This window comes from Phaethon lepturus, unplaced genomic scaffold (genome assembly GCF_000687285.1).
Source record: "Phaethon lepturus isolate BGI_N335 unplaced genomic scaffold, ASM68728v1 scaffold44004, whole genome shotgun sequence".
Classification (NCBI taxonomy): Eukaryota; Metazoa; Chordata; class Aves; order Phaethontiformes; family Phaethontidae; genus Phaethon; species Phaethon lepturus.
In genome coordinates this window covers 45,764-68,340 of record NW_010538133.1, presented here as the reverse complement: position 1 = coordinate 68,340, position 22,577 = coordinate 45,764, and the positions used below count along the sequence as shown (strand labels likewise).

Below are 22,577 nucleotides of genomic sequence, written 5' to 3'. Positions count from 1 at the left end.
AGGAAGGGTAAAGGGGCAACTGAGCTGTTCTGCTGTACCGAGACTGAGGCTAGCTCTCCTGCGTGAAGAGGGCTGCCAGATCCCTGTACCTACATGATCAGAAAACACTGGTCACAAGGGTTGTCTTGTACCTTTTCTGGCTTAGTGTCCCAACACTCCATCATGAGTGCCTGCATCCTATATAGCTGCACTTCTTCCGGCTGCCCAAGAACAGGACGGATCCCTTTAGACAGCTTCTTTGCAATCTGGAGCTGGTGGTGTCCTAGCACGGGCCGCTGACCAGACAGCAGCTCATACAGGACCATCCCATATGAGAACATGTCAACCTAGAGCCAGAAACAGAAAAAAAACAGGGCAAACCTCCGTTGGTGGGTGGAGAGGAGAGCAAGGAAGGCCACGGTAGAAAGCTAGTGCTGCATGCCACGCACATAGAGGGGAATTCAGCCCCATGCACGACGCCAGCCACCCACTGCTGTCACGTAGGGTCTGCCCCAACGGATACATCACGGTTACCTTCTCATCGTAGACTATGCGAGGCCTGATCTCAGGAGCTTGGTAGCCCGGCGTGCCTTCCACGCCAAGCGCGCCTTCGTGGAACGACTGCCGGGAGATTCCATAGTCGGAGAGTTTGATATTGATGTGCTCTTTGACGTCCAGGGACCACACCAAAATATTGTCTGACTTCAGGTCGCAAAAGATGATGTTCTTCTTATGCAGGTAGGCAAGGCCTGTTACAATCTGATACGCTATTTTGTGTGTCAGCATGTGCCCCAGCGGCACAAAGGAAGACCCTGGCACAAAGGAACAGCCTGTCTTCAGTTCTTGTAATTGCAATAACTGCTTTCTCCTCCCGCCCCCGCTTCTCTTTCTCCTTTAAACTCCAGAGCAATAACTAACAACCTTTTAAAACATCACTCAATGCCACGATTTGAAATGACACTGTTCGTGTTACTATACACGTCTGAAAGCTCTATTAGAGTCTTTTTTAAAACCCTTTCACTTCTAGACTCCTAAATCTTCTGGTGAAAGTTAGTGTTTGACTGAAAGTTGACACAAAGCCAAGGTGCCAAGAGGGTCAGATGGTCTCAACCTATCTTGAATTAGTGTCGTTCATTTGACAGCAACAGAAATACAGATAATTTTGAGAGACTTTAGAGTGCCAGACACCCATCTGCAGGGGTAAGAATACAGCATTACCCATGCAGCATTGAAGTGATATGCATTTATTAATTTTCAGAGAAATTGAAAATCCAGGTCTCCAAAGTAGTTTTGAAAATCCTGAGCATCAATTTTTACTGGGTTCCCAAAGGCACACTTTTAAGAGCAATTCCATCTCTCCCACTTCCCCTAGTCTGGAAATAAACCCCTTCAGTAAATCAAGCAGTAATTTAAATGTTGTTGACCACGTATCACTGCTGTGACTCGGAGAGTGAGCTCTCCCAGGAGGAAGACCCTGCTTTTACCTTTGGAGTTTTCAGACAGAACAGTGGTGAGGCTGCCCAGAGGGGCCAGCTCTAGGGCAAAGCAGAGAGGGTGGATGCTGATGCCAATGAGGGAGACGATGCAGGGGTGTTGCAGTGAGTGGAGCATGCTGGCCTCCTGGCGAAACTCGGAGAAGTTCTTCATGGCGTCCATGGCTCTCAGGTGTTTCAGCATGGTATCTGGCAAAAAACCAACAAACCCCTTCTCATGCCCCAGCTGAGAAACCAAGTTAGGAACTCTTTGGAAGGTGCTAATCACTGAGCAAATGCTGCAGGAGGAAGGCAGTTTATGGGGTTATGCCAACAGCAGGACTTTAAGTTGCACCCTCATGTTGATGCATGAGCCACTAACAGACACTGGCTATAAGCAGGACATACACATCTGCCTCAGGAAGCAAGTGCTCCCCTGGTCCACTAACACCAACCTCGAGTGTGTCTGGCACACGCTGTTCTCGTGTATCACTTGCATGACTTTGGAAAACTCATGCTGTGCTTTTTAAAGCAGGGACTCTCCGGGTGTGGATGTCACACTGCAGACCCTTTGGTGGATGGAGTCTTCCCTACCCTTTCTCAGCTGCCCTACCAGAAGAGGGACCTTTCACAGCAACTGTCCTTCTGCCCACGGGACACCACCATGGCTCAGGCAGGCCTGGTCTTTCCAAAGGTTATTTGTCACTGGGACAGCAGCTGGCCTCCTCCACAGCTCAGGGGTTCACTGCATCCTTCCCTGACAAAAATGAGGAAAGCCAGGCACTTTCCCCTTTCCTTTGCCCACGGACTGAGGCTCTGCTGGAAACCTGCGCTCGACAGCCAGCATGTGCAGTACAAGAGCCTGCCCCTGCCTGGAGCAGCTGGCAGGCTGAGAAGGATTTCCAACTGGCTTTCTGTAGCTGCTGGCACAGATGGGGTAAAAGACTTATTCAAAGGTGGAGACCCACAAGTCCTTAGTGCAAACCCATGCAAATCCACCCTTTTCGTTGCCAAATAGCCTGGGAACAGGAGATGACATTTTGCCTCCCACCCCAGTCAAGGGCTCTGCCTTGGCGCCCTATGAGTGCACCCATTGACCCGCAGGAGAGAACCTTCCTGCAGTGCCAATGATCTTCATCGCTACAAGTGCTTTCGTGAAGGTCTCTTTAAGGTGTATCCTCCTCCTCCATGCAAACACATCAGTTTTGGAATATATTTCAAAGCCGTATTTAAACAGGTGCTGCCAGCACTTCGGAGAGCAAAGGCTCTTTGGTCTTAGCTTGGGATCGCAGACTGCGAGATTCCGACACTGATTCTGTGTACTGTACCTGCAGCTGAAGTGGGAGAACCCTTGCATTTTTTAATCTGAAATCTCTTCACAGCCACTGGCTTTCCTTGGTATCGGGCCCGATATATAACAGTCCCACTTCCACCCTGGCCGAGAACGTTGTTTTCATTTTCACTGCATTCCAGTTTGCTATTTTCCAGGAACAGTCTGCCAAAAAGAGATTGAGTCTTTTTAATTAAAAGTTTCAAAGATGTTGTAAATTCATGTTTTAATGTGATTTCCATTTTCACAAATCCCTAATAGGTTCTTGTCTTATCTACTGAGAGGACTGGATCACCCAAACTATCTTGGTCATCTCAATGTACTTTATGCTGGCTCATGTTGTACAACAGATTTCTCTCAGAAAAAGGTAACTTGGGCAAATAAGAAAAAAGGGCATTTTACTAATTTATCCCACAAGAATCAAACAGATCTGGAAAGCACATAAGCTTCTTTTCCAAGCAGATGACACAGGTACAGATACTTGTACTATTTATCTGTATTAACGATTTTTTTGCTTCATTTGCCTCCTGTTCCTCTTTTCTCCGCCGAAGCAGGACAGGATGTTTATTAACAGCCCCACACTCTGAAACCTGATTATTCAAATCAGCTTACTGTTCCCAGGCTGCAATTCATCATTTCCCCACTCTTCCAGAGACTACTTTTACAGCTGTTCACACTTCAAACATCTCCACTCGCCTTGCACACGTCAAATAAATCTCTAGGAGATAGCACTGCGAGGAGGGCTGTCGTGATGAGCCGATGGGGTGTTTGCCCAGTAAAATGACCCCAAGAAAGGAACAGGGGCCAGTGGGAGCAGAGAAAGCTCTGGCAGCAGCCAACAGGACACTGTTTGGTCTAGAGGTCTCATGGCTCTGCATTGGGCACAAAAAATTGGTCTGAAAGAGTGTGAACCAAAAGAGACATTGGTCTCCTGTCCTGCCTGCTGACAGGAGGTCTCTTGCTCTACACACTAAGTAATAAGGCGTATAATACCGAACCCATCTCGGAATGCAGTTAAGCAGCTTAAAGATTTGGCAGAGCTGCTATGGGTAGGGAAGAGCTGTTGCAGCTCTTCAGGACTGCCACACTACTACTACAACACAGCTAACAGTCCTCAGCCAAGCAGGAGCCTCGACTCAAGGTGAATTCTCTAGCGGTGTTTATATAAATTTACTCACCTACACGCTCTTCAAAACTAAAGGCCATTTCAGTGCCAATCTTGTGACGCAGCAGCACTTCCTTTTGGTTTTGCCATATTAAAATCTCCTTTCTGGGATCTCAGAAAGACTCCAACTACAGAAGGCTCTGGCCAGAGTACTGGGCAATGCAGGACAGCTGCGGCTTTAGAAAGGGACTTTCACATTGCACCACAGTGATCTCAAAGGACCCCCCAAAGTGATGACTCGGGTCAGCAGACCGCGATTGTCTAAGCAAGTGTGCTGACCACCAGGAGTGCAGTTTAGGATGAATTGCCAAAGCAGGGATTGAGAGTGGATGAATCTGTTTCCTGTGGTCAGTATGCTCCTCTAGCAGAGATGACTTAGGGAAAAAATCCAACTGAATTACACATGTACATGGCAACTTAAGCAAAGGCTACCAAATAACATTACCTGGCAGGAAAATCAGTCATGAAAAGCTCTGGGACCAGCTCTTGGAGAGAAACGGGGATGTCAGGGTGGTTAGGACATGTGATGTAGTCCAGTTCAATGGCAGTCAGGACACAGTCCTCCATGTTAAAGTACTGCGCATCCTCCGCCTTCTCGTTATCCTCTGGCTTGGAAGCTGCACAGATGTGGCAGGGCACATACTGCTCCATCAGCAACGTGCCATCACTCTCAGTGGCCGTGAGTGCTTCAAAGCAAGCAAGCAAACAGAAAACAACATAACCCACACAAACTGAGAAAGAACAACAGCTCCTAGAGTATTCAAATGTCTACAGTCACTACCTGGATCCACGGGCTGAGAACGGTCACACTCATGAAAGCAGCAGTTTACTGCAGTGTATTGACTGGAATAAGAAAATAGCTTTTTGCAAAGTATACACAGTATATAGCAGGGACGGTACTGAGGAGACAGGACTGTTGACATAACAGCTACTCTGCTTTGGTCACAGGTAATGCATAAGCTTGCGAAGAAAATATATACAGGACCAGTAGAAATCAGAAGTATATGAATAAAGCATTGAAGAGAACCTCCTACTTGCTGGATGTCTCCGTGTGAACCACATATACGGATCACTGCGTACGCTAACGGGCATGACCGTGCAGTAGAAGAAAGGCAGCTGTGAGGCTGCCCAGGAGCCCCAACCACGTCTGCTTTGCGAGCTGCCAGATGGCTTCAGGCGGAGAGCAGGCATGGGAACGGGAACCGGAGCGGACTGGGAGGCACGGCTCGCTGCGCCCAGGCTGGGCACTTCAGGTGCAGGCTAGGAGTAAGCACTCGCCTGCAGCACCCAGGTTAGGAACACGGTCACTGTGGGCTCCCCATGGGCGATGTTTTTAGCCCCTCCAGGGGGAAACGTGGATTCTGCCAAGACTAAACCTTCGGGATGTTCAGACCTCTCCCACGAACTACAGAGGGATTTTGTGGTGACAGGCTCCATTAAACGCCTACAGTTAGGCAGGGTGAATACAGGCCGTAGCCTTTGACGTCACTACTCTTCTCAAGCTTCAGTGATCAACATTATCATTATTTTAATCCAAAGGCAAAATCTTCTTTTATCTTCATAACATGCAGAACATGCATATGTGAGAGTGCACAACTGTGTCCTCCAGAGAGCCTCCAATTAAGAGATTTTGGCACTGTTTTCTGGACCAGTGTGGGACGACAAAGAACACTTCAGATTTTGTTTTGGTTTTAAACAAAGTGTATTGGGGTTGCAAACAGCCTGCCGGGTAACAGCAGGATCTGTGCTGATCACAGGAAAAACAACTGCAGGAGTCAAGGAAGTTACCTTGGCACAGAGTCCTTGGTATCATATTCACTCATGCCTCTCACATCACAATTGTATAAATTACAGGGTGTTAGAAATGGTGGGCAAATGCTGATCCCAGCTGATGCCAAAACGAGTTCTGCCATAAGGGACAGTGCCAAGTAGTCTGGGCCAAATCCTGTCCCTGCTATGAGCACTGGAAGAGTCTCTTGAACTCCCACGGAAGCAGGTCCTGTTTGAACTGTAATGTTTCAGCTGTGATTGCTGTGACTGATGGACTGAAAGACACAATGTCTAGACCAAGGTGTGCTGGCAAAGAATCTTCATCTGTCTGCAGGTTATCAGCTTTTCTCAAACTTTATTGGCTGGAGACTGTCAGAGCCTGAGGGGTCTTCAATTAACACACAATATTGTGCACCTGGAGAGCTCTGTCAAAGAACCTTCTGTTAAAAAGACGTAATACTGCACGGAAAATTACAGTAGTTCTCTTACCAGGAAACCACTGGTCTATCAAAGAGTTGACATGATCTGTGATGAATGCCATTGCTGAAAAGTCTCTCACTTCTGACTGGCAAATGATTTTAATTCCACCACTTTTCTTCTTTTTCCAGTTCACATCAGAAGACTCGACGCTGTGTAAGAAAGCCAAAAGACAACCGCATGAAGCTTCTGTGAAGTATCGGTGTCAAAAAACTTCCTTTCTCACAGGAAACCTAAATTACATAATAACATGTAGTTCATAAGTAATCAAAATAAACAGCAATCTAGCTTTGAGGATGATTTTCAATTCAGTCTATTCTGCAAATGACTTTCAGAAGAGAATTCTTACACAGAAATGCTGGTTGCTCACAATGGGTAAATGCTACAGAAGGTCAGACCCAGAGAAAACTCTGGCCTAAGTGAACTGAGTATGATGGAGAGTTTTGACAGAAATACTCCATATAGAATGCTGGAGGGTTAGGAGCTTTAAAAATTGGTAATAAAACTCCAATGGCCTGATGATGATGATAATAACAATAACAACAACAATAATTTCCAAAAACTGTTTGGAAATGTTTATAGACATAACAATTTTTGTTCAATTCCTACAAAAAAAAAAAGTAGCTTTAATACAAAGAGCTGAGTTCTGTAACTCCCTGAAGTACACACAGAGATAAGAGTATGACCCCCACGATGGTCCAGAATTAAGGATTTCAGCGTGTGATTTGCAATGTCTGGGTCCAGGTCTCTACTCAGCTGCAGACTGCTTAGATGAACTCAGGAAAGTCACTGTGCCCTTCTGGTCTCCAACCGTGCAACAGCACCAATGGTTCCTCCCTATCTTGCCAGGGACTGGAAGAGCAAATGCATCTGCAGATACTACAAAGATCAAAGTCTTAAGTGGCTGCCTACTCTCTGCATTCGTGAAGGAATACGTACAGCAGGTTTCCTCCAGGCTTGCAACCAGCAGACACTGCTTTGGCCAGCTTAAACCACTCAGCCATAGTCCTGTTGCATGCAGTCTGATAGCACAGAAGGACCTCCATCGATCTGGATTACTGCCACACAGTGGTGAAGTTTTAGGATTCAGTGGATTTTATGATTTTATGCTAGCAACACGTTCTGCTCTGAATATCACTTTCTGTTTTCTTTAAATTTCTTTAAATTTGTGGCTGAAATAACACATAAGGTTGATCTGTTCAGAACTGCCAAACAATCAGTTATTCATCATTTTTGTCACCAGTTGTTAACCAGATGAGTTATGTCTATTAGAAGAGCCTCCTCTTCTACTGATGAGTGAGCATATACCATGAGTCAGGCCCATTCATCTCCATTCAGATGATGTGTTTCATACACTCTGTTAGTCCCCTGTCATGCATGCTGCATTACAAACACAAATTACCTAAGATAGCCTCCATCAAAGGTAACGAACAGACCTTCCTGCCAGTAAACAGTGTGAGTCCTTTTGACTCGGAACGTGCTGCAGCGGTTCCTTTGGGTGCCGGTGAAGCTGTAGATGGTCACCTTTTTGTTTCTTGTCTTGGTGTTCTTCTTGTTTTCAAAAAGCTGAAAGAAGCAGAAAAGCATAAAAATAATTATTGAAATTTCTCATAAGGATGTTGTTTTAATCGAGCAATAAAGTGACTTTTTTGGCCTTCACAGGTACTATCATACCTTTTCCATCAAAGAGCAACTTGTGCTCATAAAAAAATCTTGCGATGGATTGAAAATACACACAGTAAAAGCTGATTTTGCAGTAGTGGAAATATTTTTCATGCCACTCAAAAAGAAACAACTTCACATCAGTGAACAAAGTTAATCTATAACCGTGACATTTGTTGTATGAATTCTGCATTTGCAACAGTCTTATAAACCCAAAGAAGAGCTGAATGTTCTAGTGAATGATTAAGTCTACCCTCAATGTAGAGCGTTAACTTTTCCACCTGTCTCAGTGGGAGGAAGATGGCTTTTCTCCAAGACACTTCAAATCAGCACTTAGAGCAAAATGTATTTTTGTTTTAAAACCAAAGACTTAATCTGCAGAACTCCACGGTACTCGTTGCTCTAACGCAAGACGGGTCTGACGCCTGGGATCCCTTCCATTCACGCCAGTGAGGACTGGATGAGGTTCCTAGCAAAGGTGCTCTAGGGTTATGTAGTACCCATGAGGTTGTAAGCAAGGGGTTGCCAAGACAGCCCGTTAAAACAGGTAAAGTTATTACATGGTCTGAGAAGCCTGGAACACGGAGGACTTTCCAAAAAGAGGTATCATGTTTTCCATGTTCTGTACATCAATGACAAAGAACACAGTTTAAAACGGATAGCTGTTAAGAAGATACACAGTCATACTAAAAATATTTTGCAGGTCTTTATTACAGTTTCCAGCAGGGCTATGTTTTCAGATATAAGCTGCTGCGAAAACATGTTTGTAACAACACGAAAATTCACTTAGCTTTCAAAACTTTACAAAGACTACTTTAACGATATGCATACCACTTGCACTAATAGGGTGCCTGCTTGCACTCATTACCCCATTAAGGCAACAGTCCTGTAATTTTCTTCTCATTTAAACACATATAGATTCAGATAGCTGACTTCGGTGGAGCTATTCCAGATCTCCACTGGCAAACAACGTGAGCAGAGTCTGGCCCAGTGCAACAGCCATGGACAAGAGCTGCAGACAGAACTCCAATTACTTGTAATTGGAAGATGATGGAGGTACTGAGATCTTCCAGGGGATCATGTTTTAAAGAAGCTGTGGAGAACGCAGGCTTTCTTTCCCAGTGCCAACTTGCTGCTCTAAATGACACCTACTGTGAAAACAGAATCAGATTTTGATTGCAGAATCTCATCTCCCCCTATTTACTCAAATAACGTTATTGAAGTCTGTGACTGAAGCAAGCTGGATGTGAAGAGACACCCACGAACACTTACAACTGAACAACAACTTTAGCTGTCTTCTTTTGCTTGCAGAGAGATACGGTAACCTACCTGGAGGTCCATCTCTGCCAGGCTAATTAACATTCGGGCTATGAATCTTTGCCAAAAGCCAACAGGGACAAAACTCATCTTGAAGACCCTTTGGACTGTGTTTGTGGTCTGGTGGCAGAGTCCGTGGATATCTAATGCTGGCTTGGTAGGAAGCAGATGAGGGAGGAGGTAGCTGAAACACATCAAATTCAACAGCTCAGATTTTAGCTACAGCTTGTAACAGTGAGTACATTGTTACTGGATAATAAGGCGATTCAGCCTCCAAAGAGATTTTTAATGGCACAGCCTACTGCATATAAAAAAGCTTTTAGACTAAAGGCACTGCAGCAATACATGGAGAAATTCATTTACACTATGGAAGCAAGCAGAGGCAAAACAGACATTACATAATTCAGCCAGGGCTATTGGACAGGCCTAAAATTGATGTAATGAGCAGGAGATTTGTGTAATCACAAATTAAATGCATTAAAATATAAGTCATTAGAACAGCTGTGATGTTGGCACTCATTTTTTGGTATCTTTACTACTCTGCCCTGGTAGTAAGCAGCAAATTACAGCTCCTGTGTGGAACAGATCATAAATGCAAAACCAACCTAGAGCAGCTCAGCTGCAGTAAGCCCAGAAGGTGGGGAGACGGGGTGTCGTGGGAGGTGGCAATGAGGCAGTTACAGGCTGCAGGGACTGAACTGCTCTGGCTCTCATCCCAGTCCCAGAACGAGAGCATCTTACCGGTCAATGTGACAGGGTTTCCTGCTGCACCATACTGCAGCTGCTGGACTCCCTACCACATCCCTGACAAACTCCTAGGGCAAGAGCTCCCTTTGCCAGACTGACGCCAGCAGACATATCACTTGTCTTGCTCAGTCTCCTCCTACAATCAGGTTATTAGGTTCTTTGCCCAAGTGTGGAAGAGACTCAGCGCTATCCGAGTCTGACCAGTCAGAAGTAACAGAGCTACGCCGGCAGTTTTCAAATTATTTTCATATCTCCCAGTAAGCACAGAATATTCATTTGTCCTGACCTTTAGTGTTTGGGAAGCTAAAACCTTTTGGAAGCCTAGAACTGGTTTGAAAACTATGAGCTTACAGCTTTCAATACCTGCCAATAAATCTCTTAACAGCAATACTCTTCTATACCAAATACATTCCAAGATGCCTATATGATCAAATATCTTACTTGCTTATAAGCAGAAACACTGCTGTTTTATCAGCACTGAGCCTGAGAAAATGTGTCGGCATCTGGGGCTCATCACTGATGGGCATAATGACAGCAATGAGGCAAACGGCCAAGGGACTTGACCAAAATAATAGTGGCAGGGACTAGACACACTACTAGAACTAATGCTGGGTCCAAATCCAATGCTTTAAGCCTATCACGTTTTCTCTCTAGCAGCTGCAGTATTGTGTAAAACCTGAAATATCAGCTCAGAAAAAACCAGCCATCACCAGACAACAGCTCTCTCCATATGTCACGGTCCATAACATCTGATGACATTTTACATGATCAAATTATCTGTTCCATGAAACATCTTTGGAATGGAAAACTGATAAAAATTTGTCTTCACTTATAAATTACAGTAAGTATGGTCATACTTTCAACACTATTTTAACAATCAGAACAAAGCTAAATTGCATGCAGCTTAGGCAGAAAAGTGGAGCGCATCAAACTAAAAGTGGATGCATCATATGACAGCCAATAAATTTTCCTCAGCACACCCAAGAAAGGGTTTAGGATCATAAGAAGGCCAGTGAGGCCCTTCTGGACCACAACTATATAGTGGATTGTAATACAGATGGTGATTCGATGCTCTTGAACAACAGCCAATGCAAATTTTGAAAATATGTGAAACATGCCCCCATCCACCTTTTCAGAACAGAAACTGGCAGCTGCTTTCTCTACTGACTGCACAGAAACCCTATCTGGCAATCTAGACAATAATTGCAGAAGCACAGTAACAAATAACTGCTCTGTGTCTGGCTAGTACATTAAATTAATCCAACCCGCTACAGCTACAGTCCGTCAGTGGGAAGAATATTCTGCTAATGTGGCTTGGATCACTCTAAAAAAGATTGGGCAGGCCACGAAAAAGCAGTTTCCTTGTTCCCGAGGCACAGACAATGTAATTGCCTTGGAGAAAAATGGCAGATAGTGACAAGGAGTCCAAAAGGCATTTTGGACTAAGCAGAAACATTGCTGCTTTATCTGTGTTAAGCCTGAGAAAATTTGTTGGCATCCGGGACTGGATAAGTGACAGGCATAATGACAGCAGAGAGAATGCTGCACTTGTGCTGGCATTCAGAGCTCCCGAGAGGCTCAGGGCGATGCAGCCATGCTGTCCTGGAAGGGCAAGGAAGTGAAATGCAAATGCCACATCAAAAGTGCAATACAACTATGGTTTCACCGTTAACGCAACAACAGGCTGTCGCCAAGCAGATGGGAGAGAGAAAAATAGCAGGGAAGTCTGCCCAGAGGAAAAGAGATTGGGGGGCAGAGGGGAGGAGGACTCATTAACATTTAAAGAGAATGAGGTTTCCTAGACCATTCCTAGGAAAACTATTGTTCAACACCTATTGAGTCTAAAAATTAAGAAAATCACATTGCTACTGAAGCTACACTTTCCTGATTTCACTAGAAATAAAATACTACTAATTTCAGGGCTGACATAATTATTGATTACCCAAAGTTTTCTGCCATACTCTGGAGTGAGGATCTTTCACTGGAAACAGATGACTCCAGCCCATCTATATTTCAGGCCCAGCAGCCACGAGCCTCACATCATCTCAGCTGCAGCTGCGCTGGCTGAGTCCTTACAGCTTCCACCTGCTCATGGCCACAGCCCTGGCGGTGTCACTGCCCCTCCGTGCTGGTCGCTGAGCCTGTCACCAGCCTCAGTGCTCCGAGGGGACAAAGACCTGCTTTGGAAAGTTTTCCAACTAGCTTGTTTGGACCAAAGGATGCTCGTGCCAGGAAATACAGCCCAAATGGATGGGTGCCTTCCGTTACACTGTTAAAGGCACTCAAATGTTTTCTCATACCAAGATCCTTGTCAAGACAACCACTTATAGTGACAAGGCCTGTTAATATCTGCTGATTAAATGGCCATTTTTCTCCAGCCTGATGAAGCCTCTCTAATTATCAATATACCTGTTATTGGCCACAGGCAGTGCAATTTCAAACTTGGCCAAGAACTGGAAGTACTGCTCTTCGGTTTGCTCAGTGAAGCCCGTCCCAACCAGCAGCATCCTCAGATCCTCTGCTCTGATGACTCCATTCTTAGCTACAGACTTGGAGCTCTTGATGTTGAAAATCCTCTGTAGACACTCTGAGAGCCAGACGGGGTCAAGGAAGTAGAGGTTTCTCAGGCCATGGCTTGTGTCTGGGAAGTGCAGTAGTGTACCTGTTTCTATGAGAAAATTAATTGCTGCAAAAAAAAAAGAATTGTAGATTATCAGCAGACCAGCATTAGGAAACCACAGTGCAGATGAATAAGCTTATGAGGCAGTCTGTGCAGTTTTATGCATACCAGATATAGCCAGCACGTAGCCAAGCCAGGAGAATAACATTTCTCTGAGCAGTGCTGCTATCTGGCACTCCACTTGTAAAACCCACGTCTCACCACTTTACAGTCAGTATTTCTGAGCCCTTCACCCTCCTGCTGCCAGCCTCACAGTGAAGGGCTCTCCCTGCCTTCTGCAGAGCAAGGCCTCTGTAAAGATCACAGGATTGGGGCCCTACAGAGAAGACAGCCTTGAAACTATGACAACCCTCATTCTTCACAGAGCAGAAATAATATCAGACAAAGCTTGTTTTAAAAAAAATAAATTAGTAGCTTCAGACCATGCCAGAAACTTCCCAGCCCTCTCCCCAAAGCCCCAGTACTAATTTTATATCTCACCAATTCCCAAAGTGACCTCTACACAGCTGTAGAGCACCCTGTAACTGGGTTTTTTTTTTTTCACACCAATTATCTGGTGGGCTCCCCTCCATTTTTATTATTCATGGAATATTTCAATCGGTCACACATATTGATTTCCAAGAAATTACTGGTCTGCTCTGACCTACCAGTCTGCAAGTCTTCGTAGTCTTTGATATCATTTCCAGGGGTTTGCTCAATGATCAGTTCTATTTGTCTGTCTGTTAAATACTGTACATCATCATTCTGACTTCTTCTATGCTGCTCTGCAAGGACAGCTTCTTGAAGACTAAGGTAACTTCTTGGTATCTGCAAGTCACATGAGAAAAATATCAGACAACAATCACTCTGCTGGTGATGAACTGGCTAAGCCATCTTCCCTTTACAGAGATCCTACAGTACTGTCCTTCCCCAAAGCCAGATAGCCATATTATATACTTCACATGCCTCCTGCATCAGCAGTAACTCCTAAACTTCATCTCCCAACCAAAAATGAAGCCTCCAAAAAGCCCCGCTTTGGTAAGGATCACCATTAGAAAGCAGAGTTCTTACCAATCTCCCTGCAAGTTTTTGTGAGCAAATTGAGCTGCCGACGTCCTTCATGTTGCAAGTGACATGAAAAATCAGCTGTCGGAGTCCATCGAGGCCTTCCAGAGTCTTACAGGAGAGCTCACTGCAAAAGTCATGCAAGGGTGAGGATTATCAAACCTTAACAGCACACAGGCTTCCCTTCCAGGCTCACTTTCTCTTGCCAGTGACTTAAAACCTCCCGTGTCAGATGAACGGGAGGAAGGCTGTCAGTGAGCATTTTTAGCTTTGGAAAAAAACATGAAGAAGCCTGGAAAAGACGTATTAGGCCAAGCTCTGCTCTGCCTGCTTCATTCGCGGCGCACTGCGCTCTGTCCCCTGTGCCCCGCGACCTCCGGGGACTCCCCGCCACACCAGCCAAAGTCATCACCCTTTTCCCTTCAGTGCCACACACACCCTGGAAGGGGCTACGGGAAGGAGGAGAACACTGTGCTCTGGCAATCGCTGGAGACGAGTCCCGTTCTCCCCGCCTCGGATCAAAGAGGTGCGATGATGACTACCAGACACCTTTTCCTACCCTCATTCTGGCCCTTGCTCAGCTGGATCCTGTGATCTGGGAATTGATGCTTATATCCTAAAAGCTGGCCTTCATCATCTCTAACAGCTAAAAACCTGCTCTCTCCAGCTCCTACTATTTTTGACCTTTTTGTGGGCCGGATAGGAACGGTTCTCTTCCACTTTCCCCAACAAAAGGTCTTTCTAACTGATCCTACACATGTTCCTGTGGCAGACAGAAAATCCTTTCCTAAAGCGATATGCTTTATCTTAAACCTCAGCCACCAGTGGCACTGGGAAGCGTGCACTCACTGGGATGCTGGAGGACCAGCGCTGGTAAAAGCACTCTGGGCTCACCCACACAAGGCTTTCACAACACACACTCCTCACGCTCCTCCGGCTGCCCGGAGCACCGCTCAGAGGAGCCCCATCTGGGTGGACAATGGGGTGCAAAGGAGAGGCATGGGAGGGGGGAGGTACAAGTCAGGCACAACTTCAACCGGGAGAAAATGCAGGGGAAAAGGAAGGTGAAGAAGGGGAACGTGCGGGATGTGTGGCAGGGTGAAAGAAAGTCCTCTTGAGAAAGAATGGTTGATAGGATGCTCTGTGGTGATGGGAAAAGAGATTTGAGGAGACTGAACCACAGAGCTTGCTCTTTCACACTGTGCGTCTCTGTGCCTCACACCGGGTCCCTGGTACTTCTCCTAACGGGAAAGAGCCAGCTGGGATGCCCAAAGCAGCACTTGCATCTGCAGAACGGAGCGTGGGAGGTCTCCTGATGACTTTGCCAGGCAGCAGATGCAAAGCGCTGAGGACATCGCAGCACCCTTCTTTACTTGCCAGCCACCGCCTGCTCTCGCCCCAGGCGTCGGCGATTTCACACTGTTCGGTGCCAGCCTGCGGCATCCACGCTCCCCCCGTGCTGTGCACTCCCTTGGCTGACAGACCCGCTTCCTCCCCAGCCAGAGAAGCCTTCTCTCCCCAAGGGCATTCTCCATCAGCCGAAGGGAGGGATCGGTGTCAGCCGATGATCGGTGACCAACACCCATCTTCCAGGCAGCACCATCCCTCCTTTATCACACCCAGAGAACTCAGACGGCGCAGGTTTGGGCTGCCGGGGGCCCCCGGGGCTGACCACTCCTCACCCTGCCAACACTGCCACGTGAGCTGCATTCTCGTGTCAGGTAGCAAGAGGTTCTCACACATCCTCCCCTTAAACCCCATGGTACCCACCCTGTAACACTCATGCTCTCAAGCTTTGCAGCGTGAATTACTCAATCTGTACCTTCTCTCCCCGTGACTAATAAATTGTATCACCATTTAATGGTGTAAAGCCTGAGTGGAGGAGAAGCACTAAAACAGGCTGGCCAAGGTCACGACTTTGGAGCTTCCAGCTCTCAGACCCATGATCAGACTCTCGAGCTACACTGAACCTCTCTCTGATTATCCTACATTATCTCAGTCAAAAATAGATGAAATGCAATGCTGATGAGTCTTTAAATCAGTTCCGTTGCCAAGGAGATCAAGTATTACAAAATTGTTTAAAGTGACATAAAATAGAGTGACTGAGTTTCATAAAGGCACAAGTACTTACTGCAGGTGCTTGAATGTGATATCTGGAAAGCCGGTTGCTCTGGATCCAGAGGGAGATCGACAGAGAGCCAAGACGTATGCCCTCAGAGTTGCTATCCTCTCAACACGGAATTTAGTTTCAATTAAATCAAGGTGTGTTCCTACTACTAACACCACTGAATTTGGAGCTTTGGCCTGTAAGAGAAAACACTGACAATGATCTCATCCAGATTACGTCGTGGTAAATTCAGTGAGGACATGTGAAAAGTATAATATTTAAGAGGGGGTAGTCATGTACATTAATAGAACGGAATATATATAAAATGGAGGCAACCTGTCGTGGCAGCTTGACAACAGCAACAAGGGATCTGGGTATTACAGAAGTTCTCCTGCAGAATATGGCTTAATCATCTGCTGCTACTGCAGAGCAGGAAGCTGTCAGTTTGGGTTTATTACATCAGGGCTTAACATAAAGGGAGTTGCCATGTGGTATTAAGTTGCTACAAGTCAGCTAAATGATGGGAACTACGTCCACCCAGACAAAGGAAAAGAAGTTAGCTTAACCTGTAGCCAGAAGATCTAACTCTGATATCCTGGAAAAGCCTAGTTACACTCCAGAATGGATACCTGGGGAAGTGATACAAACTTTTTCACCGGAGGTATATGGAGAGGTGAGATAAACGGCTAGAAATGCCTAAATCTACTTAATCCTGAATCAGTGCAAAGGAATGGATTAGATGATCTCGTGGTTTCTTCCAACCCTTCCATGATTCAATTACAGCACTGGAACGTATCCAGATTTCAGGGAACACGCTGCCAAATACAATGGGATTGCACAGGCTTAAGCAGGGATCAGCCTGCGGATCCAAACGACTTCGACCACAGAAGGATATTCAGATGCAGAAGTATATGCTTATTTGCAGCCAATCCATTTCTCTCTTACGATGCCCAGTGAAATCTCCTAACCTGAATGACACCAAACTCGAACCCTGTGCAGACACACGAGTGATGGCTCTAGCAAGTCAGACCAAAGGGCCCACTTGGCCCAATATTCCACCTAGAAGCTAATGAAGAGTATAGGCACAGGGTAGGCACACAGAGATTTTCCCTGGTGTGTTCTCCCAGTATTCAGCAGCCTGCAGCTCACCATCTTCCTAAGCGTGAGACGGCATCTCTGAATTAGCAGCACTTGATGGATTTTTCTTCCACCAGACTGGTTTTTCAACTTCTGACACCCACAGCACACTGTAGTTCCAATAAATTCCACAGCTTAGCTATCTGTTGTGTTTAGGATACTTCCTGTTGTTTGTTTCAGAGCAACCATCTCATTATTTCATTTAATTTCTCGTAATTCTTCTATTGTAAAAGATCATGAACAAATACTCCCTTGTGGTTTTCTCCTCACCCCCTGGTAAGTCTACATAACCCAGCCTACTGCAGCCCTCCTCATCTGCCTCTTCCCCAAACCAAAGAGGCCTAATCTATTAATTTGCTGTGCACTCAGAAGCTTCTACATACCTTTAACCACCATGTTCACCTTTCTCTGTACCTTTTCTGACGCAATGTGTTTGCTGAGACGTATTAAGGGCACAGGCACATCATATATTTTTGAAATACCGAAATCATGCTTTGAGCTTTGTTACCTAGTTTGGGTTTTTGGTTGCTGCTGAACATTAAGCTAACATTTTTGTAATGTCAAGATGTTTCTTTTTTAAGAGGCACTGGCTTAGAGCCCATTTCTGTGTCTGTAGTGTTAAGACAGATATCAAATAAAGAACATTGTTATAAAAAATTATGAACATGGTATTATAAAAATCAGCCAACACCAATGAATTGACTGCAGCTCTGAGTCTCAGCTGAGGGCTGTCTGGGAGATACACTCTCGCTTACTTGAATCTAAAGTGTTAAAAATAAAACCTCAAGACTAATATGTGTCTAACCCACACAAGAAAGAAAACGCTTCAAACACCCCTTGGAGCACAGTGTGGTCAAACACTAATTCCAAAATAAGTATGTTCAGCCTTACTTAGCAAGGGTTTATAAATCAGCTTTTGTTTCATTCTCTGATGTGTGTGAGAGGGAACAAAGCAAATGATAAATTTAAAGCATTAAATATAGCGATACGCCTACAGTGTAATGGAAAATTAATTCCAAAAGCTATGCAAAATTCATAGCTTGCTGAGTTTTTAAAAGCAGACCAAAAAGAATCTGTAATATCACATATCTGTGTGCTGAGCTACTACTTGATAAACAGATACCCCAGAGTCCACCAGTGACTTCTTACCTCAATGTTCAGCAACCAGAACTGTAAGTTTGCCACAGCTTCTTCCCCCAGCGCCAAGTTCCATACCACTATGTACAATGCTTTGTCTGTGAAGAAACACTGATTGACTGTAGACATGCTTGCTGGGCCTCCGATATCCCAGACATTGAACTCCACTGAATCAACCTACTTAGACAAAGAGAAGTGTTCAAATCAAACGGTTGCAGTAAATCACAGGGAGATAATAGCTGAAGTATAAACCTACGCCTGCATAATGTATGACACAAGAAGGGTTTCAATGTCCTAATTGTGCCTCCAGGAAAGAAAAATCAACAAGCAATTGTTAAGCATGGCTACCACTTCCCCACAGGAAATCAAGACTAATTACTTGCTGCTAAAACGATAGAGATGCCCTTGATGCTGGTAAATCTCCAGTTAATGCTGTGGATTCTCCAGTACAAACAAGGGTCCCATTCTGAGCCCTGTATTTCACTGCATCTTGAACAGAAACTGTTTCATCCTTGGCTGTGCCACACTCGACAGGACCGTTGAAGCTACTTATCTGCCACTGCTGTGGGGAACAGGAAACCCCCTGCTGAAATCACTTCCACTGAGCTCAGCCCTAACTGAGCCAAACAGAATATAGATGCTCAGGAGATGGGAAACTTCTCAAGCCTTTCATAAACACCTCCTGCACATCGCTCAGAGGCTTCTGACGTGTGTGTCACACCAGAGATGGGGAGATTTACAGCTACTTTAAATCAGAGTCACTGATTTTGGGGGGAACTTGTACATGGAGGCTTCTCTAGCTCTGGCTCTCTTCCAAGTATCTCGGCATCCATTCCTCCATGCAGCCCCACAACAGCACTAAGAGGGAGCATGGTGCTCTGCTTAAACGGTATTCAGGCTCCCAGTTGCAGGAGGACGCACCTACATACTTTAGAGGCTCTGTCCCTAAATCACCGGGGAGGCAAGCAGCCTGTGACTGAGCAGAAAACTAAACCCTGCTCCAGCCACCATCCTCACAGCATCATGTAACACCGAGTGGGCTCTGTTTACCGGTCCAGGTCCAAGTACTGACTGATCCCACATGACAAGTTACCCTATGAGATTTCAGCAAGGAGCTAAGTATCTCAGTAGGGCTCTGATCTCCTAGCATAGTCCCAGTTTGAAGTCTCCCAGAAACAGCTGGAAGAACTTCCATATTGTTTAAACCAAGCTCTAACTAGCACCAGGACTGCTTTGTTCATCCAAAAGACCTTCAGCTGTGGGTGCCTGTATGGAAACAGAGACTCAGAGGTAGGGACAAAAGCCTGTTCAGCATCTTGATCCCACTCCAGGTCTCTGACGCTGTCTAGGATTTTATTTTATTCAATTGCTCTTCAACACAAAATGCACAAATCCCTTCTCCCACTGAAGTCTTCTCTTTAAAAAGTCAGGCTGTGCTTGCTCTTTTTCTCTGTCTCTGGCCTGGCACTCTTCGCTGTAGAATAACTGAACTCAGCAGGCTCCTCCATCCCTTCCAAAACAGTCTGGTGGTCATGGCTCTCCTCCGGGAAGGGAGAGCCATGCGTTTGCACACCCTCAGCTCTGACAAGACCTCAGGACCAATTCTGTGTGCTCTAATCCCTGTGTTACTACACCGGCGGTAGACAGGGCCACCTACAAATGCCTGAATGAATTCAGTGCTGTCCAAATGAGTTCAGTATGGGTCGACACACTCCCTGGATGAACCATCTGAGATTTGGGTGTTTAAGGTATGCCTTAGACATCCCTGGATCACACCAGAGGTCAGGCATCCTACCTTCCACCCACCTTCCCCATCTAGGACAGATCTGATATCAAGGGACTCCAGCTTTAGGTACTGATGTCCCATTTTCTGGCCTCAAATGAAAGGACAATCTGCTTTAGAGAAGCTGATTTAAAACATTCTCTCAGAATCAGTGTCCAAAAACCATCCGAGCTGGGAGAGCCAGAATTTAGGCAGCCTACACGTGGCACCCTCTCTTTAGGGTACAAAGTTGAGTGCTCAGGAAAACAGAACTGTCCTCTAGCACCAACTGGAAATGAAACAGAGGAATTGTGACGGGTCTAAAAGCATGTCACTTGCAAGGTTTGGCTCACAGGTAATGGAAACTGTTCTTTGTAAAAGGGCAGGCAATTTCAGCCCAAAAGGGACACTGCAGGCCTCAAACATCCAACCGAGGCTACAGATCTTCCATTGTTTTTCACCTTTGCCTTGTGTCCCACTGGCTTTGGGAGCTCCCACTTTGTTGTACGTATGGTGGCATCGCTGTGCATCATCTGGGGGACTTTTCCTGTCTGTAGGATTTCAATCAGCGTCGACTTTCCCTGTCGTGGAGGACCGATGATGATCATCTTCATTAGCTTACACTTTTCTGCTTTGCGCAGCTGCGCTCGTAAGTATGCCAGCACTGTTTTAGGACCTATGGGGGGGAAGTGAAGAGGCTTTATCTGTGGTTAGCAGTTACAAACGTGCATATGTACAGCAGGACTACACAAAACCTACTGCTGCAGACACATCAGCTGAATTAATATTTTCCCTGCAGTTTCGCTGTGGGCTGAGACAACCCAGAGAATAAACAAAGAAACCTCTAGTGGACAAACCTGAGACAGAGACCCCAGAAAAAGGTCACTGCTCTGAGACTCTACAATGGAGCACTGTAAGAAGAAACAAATGCTATGGCTCGTATGCTTCAGAAGCTCAAAGGAAACATAAAATACTAATTTAGTATTGGAAAATACTCGGTTTTTCCTTCTACTTTTATGTTTCCAGTTAAAATTAGATTTAGGCTTCAACAGTGTGCTGGAGAAGGAATAAATTCCTAATAAATTTGTTCCCACAGGATTTTCTTATTAAAACACAAAAAAAGAAGACAGTATTGTAATAGATCCAAAAACCTAGCAGCTTACAATAAAGTCATTCCAATGTGACTGTGACTGCTGATCCTAAACACTTCAGTCTTTAGAATGACCATCTAAATACCCTAAAATATACACATTCAGGAAGCAAGCCATGGAATTTATCCAGCATACATACTGCAAATGAAATATTGCATTTATAAGTCATCGTTTTAACATGTGATCTATCTTAAATTGATCATATAGCCAGAGGTCAGCACTGATTATCAAATTTGCAAATATGTGTAGGTGGTTTTCCTATGCAATTCCAGTTAACCGCAACAAGGGCTTGGGTGCACACTGTCTGCTGCTGTTCAGGACCATTAAAAGGAAGCGATTTTCATTATATGTTCAGTCAATTTAATAAAGAACACACAGGATCAGCCTTACCCTCTTTTCTGATCTCTGCAGGAACGTTACTTATATTTAGTTCCTCGATATCCAGCTGCCAGAGATTAGCCAGCTGTCCAAGTTCTGGAGGAAGCTCTCGGATACCAGGGTTACTGTACAAAAACAAATAAATCTACCAACAACCAGGCTTTGTGTGTAAGTAGCTGCTCTCACGGACTCTCAGATTACACTATTCTCTCCTTGCAGAAATCTTCCATTAACATTTTAATAAGACTACTCAGCACTTTAATAGTAATTTCCATCCTAAAAGTGATGTATAACCTCAATTTATCCTCTGAGGCAGACAAGTGTAATCATCTTTACTGATAGTTGAGGAAATAAAGGCAAAAATGACGAGTTATTGACCCTAACGTTATAGGAGCTGACAGCAAAAAGCTAGAATGAACTAGAGGCACATTAGATTCCCAGGCCTGTGTTCAAAGCATTAGATCATCTTCCCTAATTCAAAAGGCCTGCCTCCTCCTTATCTAAAGCAAATGATGGGCACAGTTTTAACAAGGGGCTGACTTTTTCCAGCTTTTTGACTTCAAAAGCACTGGACATCTGGGGTGGGGCTCCACAGAAGGCTGGTCACTAAAACAACATGGAAATAATACTGCATAGCTTTTCCAGGACACGGACTTACTTTCCTAAATAAAGTTCTGTTAAACCTTTCAGAAGGCAAACAGACTGCGGGACAGAGTCCAGCTGATTGTCGTTCAGATAAAGGACTTCCAGAGAATCACTCAGAAATGCTGGAAACTCCAAAAAAGGACCTGTAACAAGACAGGAAACAAATTGCACCTTTAAAACATAACAGGCACCAAGACTCAGAACCAAGAGCCTTCACCTTAACTTTGTAGGCAGGACATGAGGTCATGTTCCTTGGCAGGAACCACCACGAAGCAAGAGCAGAAAAGCAAACGGCATTCAATGGCAATCAAACATCAGTGCTCACATCTCAATTTTTTTAAAATCAGGGTGACGCACGTGTTTGAAGGTGACAGTCTCCAGGACTTCTGGGGTGCTGAGGAAGGAACTCTAAGCCTGCCAAGACAACTATACATCGGAGGACGAGTGGCATATTTCTCGCTGTTGAATAGCTGTTAGTACCTTGTGAACTGCCCCTATTCCAGCCTAACAGCCGGCAGTGAAAGGGCATACCAAGGGCTCAAGTGGTTCTCAACATGTTTTTTGCATGTTGCCTGAGAAAATCCAGAAGCCAGTCAGAATTTATGTTCAGGCCCCCA

General features: G+C 45.2%; 1 protein-coding gene across 1 annotated transcript in view; it reads right to left on the bottom strand.

The window, feature by feature from the left end:
- Positions 1-22,577, bottom strand: part of LRRK1 (leucine-rich repeat kinase 1) — a gene marked incomplete at its 3' end in the record, with an annotated part of 69,090 nt that overhangs the window by 4,072 nt on the left and 42,441 nt on the right. Inside the window, exons 12-27 of the mRNA XM_010286669.1 lie at positions 21,974-22,103; positions 21,328-21,440; positions 20,248-20,462; positions 18,037-18,201; positions 15,775-15,947; positions 13,650-13,770; positions 13,247-13,406; positions 12,329-12,605; positions 9,185-9,356; positions 7,596-7,759; positions 6,206-6,345; positions 4,392-4,632; positions 2,780-2,946; positions 1,464-1,661; positions 514-791; positions 132-326 (exon numbers count right to left, since the gene is read on the bottom strand). Coding sequence (XP_010284971.1) covers positions 132-326; positions 514-791; positions 1,464-1,661; positions 2,780-2,946; positions 4,392-4,632; positions 6,206-6,345; positions 7,596-7,759; positions 9,185-9,356; positions 12,329-12,605; positions 13,247-13,406; positions 13,650-13,770; positions 15,775-15,947; positions 18,037-18,201; positions 20,248-20,462; positions 21,328-21,440; positions 21,974-22,103 — 2,909 coding nt within the window. The remainder of the gene's footprint in view (positions 1-131; positions 327-513; positions 792-1,463; positions 1,662-2,779; positions 2,947-4,391; positions 4,633-6,205; positions 6,346-7,595; positions 7,760-9,184; positions 9,357-12,328; positions 12,606-13,246; positions 13,407-13,649; positions 13,771-15,774; positions 15,948-18,036; positions 18,202-20,247; positions 20,463-21,327; positions 21,441-21,973; positions 22,104-22,577) is intronic.